At 43.9% G+C, this 13191-nt stretch overlaps 1 protein-coding gene across 3 annotated transcripts in view; it reads right to left on the bottom strand.

Moving 5' to 3' along the window:
* Positions 1-13191, bottom strand: part of ILDR2 (immunoglobulin like domain containing receptor 2) — a 61049-nt gene that overhangs the window by 32576 nt on the left and 15282 nt on the right. For all 3 annotated transcript variants that reach the window (XM_032463816.1, XM_014567042.2, XM_032463815.1), the window contains exons 2-3: positions 12354-12686; positions 11338-11457 (exon numbers count right to left, since the gene is read on the bottom strand). In XM_032463816.1, coding sequence (XP_032319707.1) covers positions 11338-11457; positions 12354-12686 — 453 coding nt within the window. The remainder of the gene's footprint in view (positions 1-11337; positions 11458-12353; positions 12687-13191) is intronic.

Below are 13191 nucleotides of genomic sequence, written 5' to 3'. Positions count from 1 at the left end.
TGCTACAAACTAACAAACAATAATAAAGAAGGTTGTGAAGCTCTCTGCCTTTGCAAAGTGCGATAGCGATCCAACCCCCTAGCCCCAGAGAGCGAACAGATACAAAGTATTATTAGTAATACAACATGCTCAGCTTGGCTTGAGATGAAACACAGAAGAGACAGCTAGGTTTGACTCCAAAGAGATGCGGAGCAGGGTGGGATTTAATGCAAGGAGGAAATTGAGTTTCTTGGTGCCCAGTGTGATTTCCTGAGCTCACTGTGCTCCATCTATCAGACTGGCACAGACATCTTAGATGCAAAGATATCAAGAATGGCTAGTCTCCTTAAACCAAAAAGGTCAGGTGGTCTGAGGCAGACATGGAGGGGCACCCAGCTTGGTAGGTCCTGGCTTGTCAGAGTTCCTGCCCCTTCCTCCGTGGCCAGCCCGGCTCCCGGTTTGAGGGGCTTCCCCCATGGTGCATTTCCCAGGGCGAACTCGGAGGCACTTTTCCCCGTGTGAACGCAAACCTGCGCACTTGAATAGCGGCAGCTGGCTTTGGAGAAAAATGCCAAGACTGTCTCCTGACCGGCTTTCAAGGGCTGCCATTCTTTCTTTCCAGGGCTGAGCCGATTTCTCGGCGACACCCACTCTCCTGCGGGCCCCCGGTGCCTCCCCTCTGCGGGGCCGGGTCCCCTCCCTCCCGCGCTCGGGCCTCGCATTTTTGTCGCCGCCGGGTCCATGGACTACAATGAGGCTGGCGGGCTGACCCAGCTGCTCCAGCGCCCGCCCGGGTAACCACGGCAACCGCAGGCTTCAGGAATGCGCACTAATTGAGGGCCGAGTTTCCTCCCACAGTGATGAGCAACAAGTGAGGCAAAAATAGTGAGGCGGGAGAAAGGCGGCGAGGGAGCTGGGGTGCGGAGGGGAGAGCAGTCCCAGCGCGGGACTGGGCGGCTGGGGATGACGGGCGGGCAAACAGTGCCTTCAAGATCTCGTTTGTCCTCTTAACAACCCGCGGCAGTTAAGAGCCTAAAAGGGCATCCTTTACCCTTCAGAAATTTTGGGGGGGGGGGGGGGTTGGGTTTGTTTGTTTGTTTGTTTGTTTAGTGGAGGTACTGGGGATTGAACTCAGGACTTCATGCATGCTAGGCATGCACTGTACCACTGAGTTATACTCTCTCCACTTACCCTTCAGAAATCTTAGCACATATTTTTCAATGAGCAACTTACACTGCAAACCACCACCTCTTAGCAGGGCCCCTTTGCTTGCTTCTAGTAAATGAATGGAGAGGTGCACGTCCCTAGGTCCCCGTGAACAGACCGCAATCTAACATCCAGGGTTCAGCAGGTGAAGGTGAGCTGAAACTCATCTGCCCCCAGCTCCCCTGGATCTTCTGTTCCCTTCAATCAAACAAAGAACCTTCAAGGTGATCATCTCTAAAGATGGAGTGACCACCATACCAGCCTGTTGTCTTGACATAAATTATTAAAAGTCTCCTCTTTTCACTCTCAGGAGTATCCTCGTTTGGATGATAAATTATAAGCTCATGCTATCTAAAGTCTTTCTAGGCCCATCCAGATCCTAATCCAAGTCTCAGATGTTCCCCAAATCCTTCCAGAGTTTATCGTATCAAATGGCCTGTATGACTTAAGCCTTGTATTCAGGTTGGGTAGTAAACACCCTGTAATTAACAGAGAAATGGGGACTTCCTACAGCAACCAAAACACAGGAACCAAAAGATAGCATGCTGGGACAGAATGCCCCAAGATCCACAAGCAGGAAGATTCCCACAGGACTGATCAGGGTCACTACTCGCAAGGCGCTGCACAGATGTCATAGAGAAAACATGAATCTATTAGTAATAGGATTGCCAATTCACAGAGGGCTCATGAAAGCCTCTGCCTATGGAATGGGCTAAAGGAAAGTCGGCTTTCTGGGAGGCGTCCCGGAACACAGCATTCCGTAAACAGGGTTCCCCTGGATTAGGGATGACACACTGGCAATGAGATGTGGGGGACAGGAAGGGGCAGGAGAAGGGAACTGACATTTACTGAGTTCGCATTATGTGCTATTCAATCCTCACAACAGGCCTTCCATGTGACTTTTATCAGCCCTCCTCCATTTTTACAGTTAAGGAGAGCAAGACTCCTCAAGATTGACTTGTCAAAGGCTATATCCTGCACTGAGTCCACGGACATCTGACCCCAGCCTATGCTCTTCACAGTGGACCTTACCCAGCATCCAGATTGACCTTTGGTCAAAATCAGGGTTTTGCAACTTTGGCGCTATTGACATTTGGGGCCAGATAATTCTTTGTTGGGGGGTAGAAGGGCTGTTCTGTGCACTGTAGGACGTACAGCAACCTCCTTGGGCTCTACCCACTGGATGCCATAGCCCCCCGCAAGGTGTGACTTCCAGAAGTGTTTCTAAACATTGCCGAATATCTCCTGGGGGGCAAAATCGGCCCCTCTTGAACATCAAATACAGTGTTCATCTTTTCTTGCACTGTTCTCTCATTGCTTCAGAAATACAAAACATATCTTTACCAAAAGATAGTAATTTTTATAGGGACAAGACAGTGTCATTTATTTACTTTGTATCCTCATTGTGCTAGGGATGTAGTATGCAAAAAAGACTAGTTAAAAGTTAAATCGTAATTTAAATATAAATCATACTTGAAGCAAAACTGATTCCATTCCACGGTGCCTATCAAAGAGCAAGGTTGCAATTCAGCAGTAGAGAGGTCTGAAGGCTGTAGGAGGCTCCCTGCAAAGAGTTGAAGGCATGATCCCTAGTCTTTGGAGCAACCACAATCCCCCTCCATTCCTCAAACAGTAGAACTGACAGCCATTAATCAGAATCAGATTCTAGTCAATGCCTGGCTGACTTTTCTGGCTTGTCCTTCTCCTCCATTCCTTCGACACATTTTTCTGGTTCTTCTCAAAACCAAGACCAACAGGGGCATCTAGGTAAGCTCAGGGCAAAGCAGCCAGGACTCAGAGAGGACGCGCTGGGAGAAAAGCCAGTGGGGCTGAGTCCTAAAAAGCTTCCTCCCCTTGGTTTCATGTCTCTCCTTTCACGGGAGCCAGTGCAGTTTGCTTGGCTCTTCTGGAAGTCTGAAGCTAGATGGGACAAGCCCGTCCTCCTAGAGGAATCAACTCCTCTTGAGGTCTTTCATGTGGAGCCAAGATAGCTGCAGTATAATCGAGTCTACAAATGAAAACGTGGGCACAGCCCAAGTCAAAGGATGCTCCAAAGGAGAAACCCTCAGATTTATGGCTAGAGTGTGGCTCTATAATTAATTCCTTCTCTCCCTTCTGCCAGGAGTAAACTTTTCTTTCTTCTCCTCCAATTCTTTCCCCCTCTTCCTCTGTTTATAAATCTTCGAGAGAAACAGCAGCAGCCACTCTCAGAGATCAAAGTTTTAGCAGGCAACAAAGACCTCCGAGGAGGCTGTTGCCATGGGAACTCTCTGAGCTGAAGCCCTCTTAATCGGCAAATCTCCTTGGTTAGCAGCACGGGCTGGGGCTGGCAAAGAGGAAGAGAAGGGGGAGGGGGAGTCTTGGCAACAAGTAGCCTTTCTAAACAGCCAGAACCAATGACATGGAGGTGGGGGTAAGATGGGATGCAGCATGGACACAGGGGTGAGCACCAGAGTATTTCTGCACAACCATAGAAACTGACTCCCATCAAATCCCTAAAGCCGGTCACAAGTTCTGAGATGTCTCCTCCCAGGAATTCCCTGGTTCCTTATTATTACGTTCTTAATGGCTTTTTAATACTAATAGGCAGAAAGGTTGATTTTAGACCAGAATAACAATTTCAGGCACAGTATTGTGAATAACTTGATTTTTCTTTAAAAATTCATGCATGCCTATTTCTCTACCTCTTCTCTGGGTAATATATTCTGTACTTCTGGGTAAGTCACAGGAGAAGATGGAAGGAAAACTAGAGGCATGACAGGAAAACAAAGGTAATTCTGTGGCATTACCTTCACAGGGAAGACTCAGTCCCAACTTAGCACCTACTCACAAGGACCTGCTGGGACAAGCCTATTTCTGGCCTCCTGGAATAGCATTGCATTTGGCCTATAAAGAAGCAGAAATTGGTGAATTCCATCAAACATGAACAGTATGTGTTTTTGGCTGCCTGGCATTCTTATCTTCTTCACTTGGAAACAAATGCCCAATTTCTTGTGAGGAAGCAATTCCTTTTCCCTCTTCCCTTCAATTCACATGGTTCGTTTGGGGCTAGTGGTACCCTACGTTCCTCTCCCAAAGAACAACTCACTCCCAACAACAGGACTTTTGCTGAAACTATGGAGAGAGGCAGTTTATCCTCCTGAGATGTAAGGTGTTAAAGACCATGGAAGCCTGGGCCTGCTGGGGGCCACGTTTGGCGCAAGTAGAGAGAGTCTTCCTAAGAATGAAACTGACACAGAGGACACAGATGATCTGAACACTGGGACTCAGACATGCCTGAAGCGAGGAATATCCCGGGACTTACCGGTTACCTAAGCCAAAACGTTCCCCTGAGCCAGTTTAAGTATCGATCCCTTGCAATCAAAAGAGTTCTGAAGAACACACAGTCAGCTCTGGATGATGAGATTTCAGGAGACATTTTCTTGTTTTGTCCTTTTCTGTTTTGTTTGGAATTTTTACAATAAACATGTACCATTTTTTCCCTAAAACAGAGGCGGTATTAAAACAAAACAAGACAGCAGTATTCGGGGCATCACCCTATAGAGAGAATTAATTCTGCAATCTGTGGATCTTTTAGATGAGGTCAGATTTATAGATTGAACTCTAAAGCCATCGTGTTTATCCTAATATCCTGAACAAGAAAACCTGTTCCATGTTGGAAGCTCATCATATACAAACTACTGTATATAAAAGAGATAAACAACAAGGACCTGTAGAGCACAGGGAACTCTATTCAATATCTTATAATAACCTATAGTGGAAAAGAACATGAAAAGGTAAATATATTCATATATATGTATTTTATATGTGTATATATTCATATATATTTTATATATATACATATGTATATATATAAAACTGAATCACTTCACTGTATACCAGAAACAAATACAACATGGTAAATCAACTATACTTTAATTAAAAACAAAAAAGTTTAAAAATAAACTTCCTTTTTTTTAGTTTATAAAAAAAAGAAAGCTCATCATCAGAGAGGGAGTCTATAATTTCCCTCTACCAACCCTAATTTCCAAAAATTGCTACTTATCATTAGGAAAATCTTCCTTAGCTTTCATTCTGAACACTCCTTAACTCATGTCCTGTTTTTCTGTTCTTGGTCCAAGGGCACAAGTGTTCTTCCAGCCATATTTCCACTGGGGCCCTTTCCCTCCTTTTTATACTTGGCCCTTAAAAAACAAGCTACCAATGAGCCATCAGAAAGAAGGGGTCAGGCCCTTATATGGTGCATAGAAAGAAACAAGAACAAGGCGAGCTGCTTTCAGATTTTAAAATAACAACTTCCCTGCTTGAGCCTTCCTGAATGGTGAGGTCCTTTTCCTGCCAGCTGGAGCTGCCCAAGGGAACTTTATTCCTATCCAAACAGTGGCATGGTTCCAGGTTATAAACAGACTGTTCCTGCCACTGATCCTAGACCAATGTCTAATCTCAGGGTGGCAGATTTCTGGACACTTCCACCTTCTGTGACTGTCTGCTGCTATGGCCCTACCATCCCAAAACATCTGTCTAAATATTTCTAAGGTAGCTGTCACCCTCATCTCAAAGCACTCAAAATACCATGTGCATTTCCAACTTCAAAATGACTCTACCTTCTGAATCATCAAAAAGAGATTAAAAGAGTGTTCAGTATAGTTTTTGTGTTTGATGCTGAATGAGCGGTTATCCTCCCATTTCCCTGAATCACAACTGCAGATACTTCTGAAACCTCTAAAAGAAGCATCCACAGTGATGTGTAGATGGCTCAGAAGTATGGGGAAGAGAGGGGTGGGTCTCGCTCAGTGGGGAGGTATGCAATCTAGACAAGAACAACTATGTCTTTGAAGTGAGGGCTGAGGTCAATGGTTATAAGCAGTTTCACAGAAATCAAATGAAAAACTAAAGCAAATCTAGGACAAGTAAAAATCATTACCTATGGCCTCAAGCAGCAACCACATTTTTTGCAAGCATGGCTTATGCAGGGGAGCATTCTATAGCTTCTTAATATAGACGGGTCATGTGGTATCAAGGAAAGAGAGGAGGCTAGGAATCAAAGCACTTGGGTTTGATCAGCGACATTTTTTTTTTTAACTAGGATAATAGTTACAAAACTTGAATGTTAATTTCTTCATTTGAAAAACAAGAAAAATAATGTCTGCTCTCCTATGTTATAAAGTTATTATAGAAAAATTTTGTGAACTCAAATTATTATCAGTGTACATTAACAACAGTAGGAGATGTAGTAATGGTATCACTTTAGTGGATATTTATTGCTTTTTCAGGCATCTCACATCCATTCTCCCCTTCTTTTTTTTTTTTTTTTTTTGTAACAGTGCCTCAGTTTCCTTTGAGGAATTAATTTTTCTCTGTATCTTGATGGACTAGCCACCAAGAGCCTCTGATCTCCCAAGGCTAAGCAGTGGACACCTGCCCAAACTGGGCCAAATGGACTCTCTTTTCCAAGACTGATTCTTGAGTGAGCAAATGTGAGATTAGAAAAAAAAAAAAAGTTGATTTTTTTAACGTCCATGGAGCCCTAAAGGCATTCTTTTAGAATTCTATGAATTCTTGCTATGTACACCTTAGAGCATCTCTGGCAGGGCAGGGACTGCGCTGTGTTCATCAAAATATTTTCACTTTCTTCCTGGGCACATACAAAATAACAGGAGTAACCTGTGTCGCTGACAGACCTGACTCCTAAAAAGTCCCACGTGATCTTCCTCACTTCCTATTTCTGTGCAGCTGGGAGCAAAGTTCTCCAATGCAGTGAGCTGAACAATGGAGAAGCCTAGACCCCAGCCCCATCGCTTGGAAGGGAGCTCCCCAGGGAAGCCTCTGAACCCACATCTGACTATGACAAGATGAAGTAATGAATTTCTGTTGTGGTAAGTCACTGACATTTAAGGGTTTGTTTGTTTGTTTTTTAACAGAAGCTAATAGGTGTTACCCGAATATATTATCCTTTTTTGGAGACTGATTTTCCAGCCTTCCTTTCAGTGTTGATATCCTTCCAACGAATTCCTTTCCTGCTTAAGTTAGCCAGCGTCTACTTCTGTTGCTTTCAGCCATAGTCCCTGATGGATCTGTTGCTTAGTAATTATTTGAATACCCAGATAAAGAATCATGACCGATGAGATTAAACCATGTTCTATCTCACTTGAGGCTGTAGACATTGATTGTATCAATACTTCAGAAGTCAACAATTATATACTTAGTATTGACTAACATTTAAGAGGCACAAAGTAAGTATTAGTTACAGATTCTGTCTATTTAACATTTTAAAACATTCACTCAAGCTCCTTTATTCTAGACACTCTGCTAGGCATCGCAGATATAAAGATGAATGAGAACTGGTCCTTGCCTCTGAAGAGTTCATGGTCCAGTGCTATTGAGAAGCTCCCAGTGTGGCAGGGGAGACCAAGACAAGGACACGTGCGGCACCAGTGTTACCACTCACATGAGGTCAAACCAGAATGTAAGGTGGATGAGGTTCTGTCCTTGGCCCTTTTCACTTTATATAATCTTCCTGGGTGACTCATCTCTTCTTTCATGGTTGTGACTACCACTCATGACTCTCAAATCTATCATCTCTAATCCCTGCTTCTCCACTGAGTTCCAGACCTATGTTTTTAATTGTCAGCAAGGCATCTCCACCTTGGTGTCCCACAGGCCTCCCATACTGCACATGTCAGCAACCAAACTCGTTCTCCTGACTCTTCAACCTGCTTCCCAACCTGCGTCCTCTATCTGGGTTGACAAAACAGTTGGTTACCCAGTTGGCCAGAAACAATGGGGTCCTTTTGACTCATCCCTCTCTCTCTCTCGTGTTTTTAATTAGTCGTCAAGATCCATCACTTCCATCTCAGAAATGTTTCTATGTTGTCCCTTCTCAGTTCATCACTCTGGTTCATAATCTCGTACCGTCTCACCCTGCAGCAGCCCCATAACCGATCCTTCTGTTCTAACCCTCCTCCCTAACAAGAGACTACCCGGTCCTAATTGTTCTGACCCTGAGATCTCATTTCATTCCTCTGCAACAGCTTCTTCACTGGCTCCCCAAAGTCTTCAGAGGAAGTGAAACGTCTTAGTCTGACATATAAGACACTTCATAACCTTGCTCCATCAACTTTTCCATCTTTACCTTCGTATCATGAGAAAGTTGAATTCTTCTTAATTTGGCATCTGATTTATCCCTTTAATTTATCTTTCCTTATTACTTGGTCATCTGAAATGCCAACCTGTTTTCTCCTCCCCATGTTGTGATCACCCTCCAAGAGGAGCTAAAGTTTCAACTTCTTCAAGCCTCCATCAGTAGCTTCTTTTCATTCTTGTGGAATTAGTCCTTTTAATCCTGACTGACTGCAGAAGACCATAGTTCATTCCCTCTGACTTCCTTGTGAGTGTGCATCACCCTGCCTGTTCTCGTAATCAACCTGTAACCCCTTTAACTCTGTCCTGAGGACTGAATTCCTGGGATGGTCAGTTTCTCTGTTATCAAGGTAGTCACATCACTCATGTTCATTTACTTTTTACTTTGAGAGTTTTAAACCTGAAATAAAGCTCAAAGATGACTTAATTGAATACCTTTTCCTATACACAAATGCCTGATACAGTAACTCATAAGAAATTATCTACCTTCTCAAGGTCATCGAAATATCACCACTCTTACTGCATCTTTAGAGAACACTTAGTGCATCTTTAGAATCTTCCCAGCTGTTAACAGTTCTTTCTTTATCCTGAGATGGACTCCCTCCCCTTGTAACGTCTACTTCTGGTCCTAGTTTTACCTGGCCACACGGAGTCAGTTTCCAGTCCCTCCTCTATACAATTTCATTTCAGGTACCTGGGGACACCTCCCAAGCTCCCTTCCCAAGTCCTCCTTCACTACACCAAATTCTCCCAGTTCCTCCAACCATTCTTCATACTAAGTTCAATGCCTGGACCAGTGGCTCATGGAGGTTGTACCTCCCAGACTGTGGACCCAGTGATCTTCCCGCTGAGGTCTGTATCTCCTGGAGGCTGACTTCAGGAATCAAGTTGCTCTTCTAGTCTCACACAGAAAGAATACTCAACAAATAGGCCGGCAGAATATAAAAACCAAATAATTAGAATTCGTAAAACTGTAACAGTATTTTGAAAAATTCCTTAAAGGGGCACCAAGACAAAGACAACTCAAAACGTTGCATTTGGAAAGTAAATATAGTGCTTTCTGCACCCAGAAAATTCTCACAGATTTCAAACTAACCCCTTTAATGAACACAACTAGTATTGCCCTAAAAAGCTTACAAGGCAAATTGACCATGCTTTGAACATTTCTAATTAATGTGGAACAGAGCAGAATTGCATGATTCTCCTCCCCAAGACTCCTGGCAGGTATCTGTTTATCTCACAGATATGCTGCTTCCACTGTGATGAGCTGATTTGTAGTGTCTCCACTTTCCCTTTACGATTCTTTTTAGAGTCACTCTGATTTCCATTATTTTCTCCCTTCATTGTTGACCTTTTTCATCTGAGCTTTCCTTTCACCCACCTTTCTGTCCTGAGGAGAGCGTCTTTGCCCAGGTTGCTTTGTACATTTCGATCCAGAGGAACGCCCTTCAGATACTTCGGCGCATCCGCAGATGACAAGGCTGTCGCTGTGTTTATTCTCCCCACATTTGCAGAACTGGGACCAAACTATTGAAAGCAGGTTTTTACCTGGCCTCCTTTTCCTCCACAGGCAATTGCTTTCTCTGCAAATGGCTGCACTGGCCAAATAACTGTGTTCACAATTAGCTAATTGCAGGCTCAATGGACCACTTGTTCCTCCAAACTTGGCCATGGGAGTTGTGCGATTAGGCAGAAATTTATCTTTTTATTCCCTTCTGATTTAGAGAGTCACAGCAGATTCCAAATCTAATTGCCGTGTATTCTTTTACAATGTCAATATAAACCTTTTTACATTTTTATTTCCTTTTGAATATTTGTCATATTTCCCATTCTTTTACAAATCACAGCAGTTATGCTTTATATATTGAACTCAAGAAATATGGATTTGAATTAAGTCAGCCCTCTAATAAGGCCCAACTATTATTATTTAAAGGGTCAATCATTAATAGCTAATTATTACTTTCATCCATTTTGTAAACTAAAAAATTAAGGCAGCAGAACCGTTGGTTTGCCAAAGTCATGACAGAGTAAAACTAAAATTCCTAAGTAGCAAATTCCATTTTCCCTCTGGGCATTGAGTTTCCCACAGAGGGTATAAATTAACCTCATCTGCCTCTGAAAGAAAGCACCCTTAAATATTCTCCCAAATTGTTATTACCTGGTTTCTTGGACACTTCAAAAAATGTAATTTCTTTTGGAAAATGGCTTCAAGGGTTTACCTTTTCTCCTACAATGAATGTCCTTTCTTTTCTTAATTTCTGTACGTTTTATTCTAATTTTCTTGTCCAACCAACAGCTACAGAGCACAAAATATGTGCTCAATTTTCAGTTTCATACAAGGAGGTCACCTCCTACTGACGTTCCTCGAATCCACAAAAGAGAAAAGTAGCTGAAAGTAATGAGTTTTCATTTATGAAGTAATTAATATTCATAAGGATTAGATTATATTTGCTTTGAGAGTAACTCAGACACTTTCAGGTTTCAAGAAATTTGCCTTCCAATTAAACACCAGTACATCTCTCCAATAGCTCTTTTCACTGGGCACCCTTTACTATCAAACGTTTATAGCCATCTTGCCTTAGGATCGTCTTAAGTGGAGATAACTGAATGGGGAAAGATTCCTGAAGTCTCAGGAGATCCTAACACACCAGCTTATCTCTCAGCTGTCTCTACCCGGCTTCAAAGGCCTCTGGCATTCTCCTCAACAATTAACATATAAAAAGATCAGGAAAGAATAAGAGCAGAGAGAAATCAGGGGTAAAGGTGCAAGTGGAAAGGCGGGGAGGAACTAAGAAAACAGAAGAAATACTCAAGACAATGCTGAACAGGGAGCTCTAGCTGCCAGGAAACAAAATCTAATAAATCCAGCTGCTGCTCATACGGAACATATTCTAAAACCGGTCTGTCTGTGCACGAAAGATAAAGACTGTGTGTGCAGCCCGCTGACACACGCAGAGGGAGAACGGTGCAAGCGGTCTAAGATGAAAATGCCGCTAAGGGGGGGCCACTTACCCAACACCAGGAGCTCCACCGAGTCCTCGTTCTTGCCCTCCAGGTCGTCAGGCGTGGTGATGACGCAGTAGTAGAGGCCGCTGTCTCCCCACATGAGTTTCCCAATTTGAAGATCTGCATCTGTTATCACAAAAAAAGGACTTGGTCCTCCACTCTGTGCTCTGAGAGGAAAACACTCAACGATGGAGGGTTGGAGGGGGCCCCCTTCCCTGTGTCTGCCGTGTTCTATTTCTTCACCTGGCTGCCAAGATGTTTGCTTTATTTAAAAACAAACAAATAAACAGCAAAACAATAAGAAAAACTAGCATCCCCAAAGTGAGAGAATTAGAGCACGACCAGAAACGGGTCTAGTCCCAGTCAGGTTTCAGGAATAGAAGACAGTTTTCAACCAGGCCTGCAGAGGCTTCTAAAAGCCAAATAAATTCCAGAATTAGTCTGGCCTCCTGGAAATGAGCTGGCTTCACAGGAGTTCTTCAAAATTCAAAGAATCAAATAGGTCACATCAAACTTTGGACCTTCTCTTGTCCAAAGCTTTTAGGGAGCAGGAGAAAATGTGGAATTGGTGCAAAACTACCTGGGGCTTGGGCCATAGCATCTACCTGCAACTTGCACACAGACATCCCTTCCCCCGGCAGAGGAACTTCTTAGAGAAGTCTGCTTTCTGCATTAGAGAAAGGGCAATAAAGGCTGATGTCAAGAAGTAAGGTATTTAAGAAAGCTTTCACTACGCCCATTTCTATTCAGTTCTAATAATAAATTCCTCAGACTGGAGGCCAGGCTCGGGGAAGACTACTTGCAAAGCTCATCTCTGTGTCTTCTCTAGATATTACAACCCTCCACCCTTCCTCCCCACACCATCCCATTAAAGCCATTGGCTAGGTTTCTTGATGCTCTATGTCCTATAAAATCAAAGTGTTGAGGGATTGAAAGGTGCAAGGCTGACATCCTCTTGCATCTGGGGAGAATGGAACCAACCTCCCTCTCATTCCCTAGATTCAAAACAGAAGCATTATTACCATGAACAATCGTGATCTCTCTGCCCCTGTAGAAATCTCCCAGGGTCACGGTTGAGCCCTGTTTGGAAGCTACCACTCGGACAGTCCTCCTGCTGTCTAAACAGTCCAAGTAGGGGTCCCATTCCAGGTTTCTTTTGCTGAGAGACTGGGCCCGGGGAGAGGACATGCCCAAGGATTCCCCCATGCGATCCTGGCAGTAGGACTTGAACTTCCACTGGACGACGGCAGGCTGATGGGAGGACGTGGAGAAGTGGCAGCGAAGCACAGTGGGCTGGAAGAGCATGGCCACCTTCTTCTTGTCAGGCACTGTGACCTGAAGGCCCTCGGCCATGGCTGCAAAATAGAATGAACATGTCCAGATGGCATCCGTATCCTGGACCTCACCTCAACTGTCCACCTTACCTCCCCAACCTGTTCCTCCCCTTGTTTTCTCCATTACAACTCAGAGCATCAACATCTACCTGATTGCCTTGGCCAGAAAGCTGCCCTAACTCCCAATATCCAAATGGTCGCAAAGTCATGTCGACTTGATCTCTTAGCATCTTTAATACTTCCTTCCTCCTCTTTAACCCCACTACCACTGCTTTTGTGTAAACCCTCTTCATTTCTTGCTTATAACTTTGCAATAACCTCTTGTCTGGTCTCCCTGCCTGCAGCTGCCCATATGCAGCCCATTCCCCTTGCTATAAGTTCAGGTTACCTTTCTAAACCTGACTGTTATTGCTCTCCTTCTTTAAACCCTTTGCTCAGCCTCCATGGTCTTCGGGAAAAAAACCCAAAGTTCTTGGCAAGGCATATAAGGTGCTCCAACATCCGCTTCCTCCTCAGCCTCACTTCT

Source organism: Camelus ferus, chromosome 21 (genome assembly GCF_009834535.1).
Source record: "Camelus ferus isolate YT-003-E chromosome 21, BCGSAC_Cfer_1.0, whole genome shotgun sequence".
Lineage (NCBI taxonomy): Eukaryota > Metazoa > Chordata > Mammalia > Artiodactyla > Camelidae > Camelus > Camelus ferus.
This window is presented reverse-complemented; position numbering and strand designations above follow the sequence as displayed.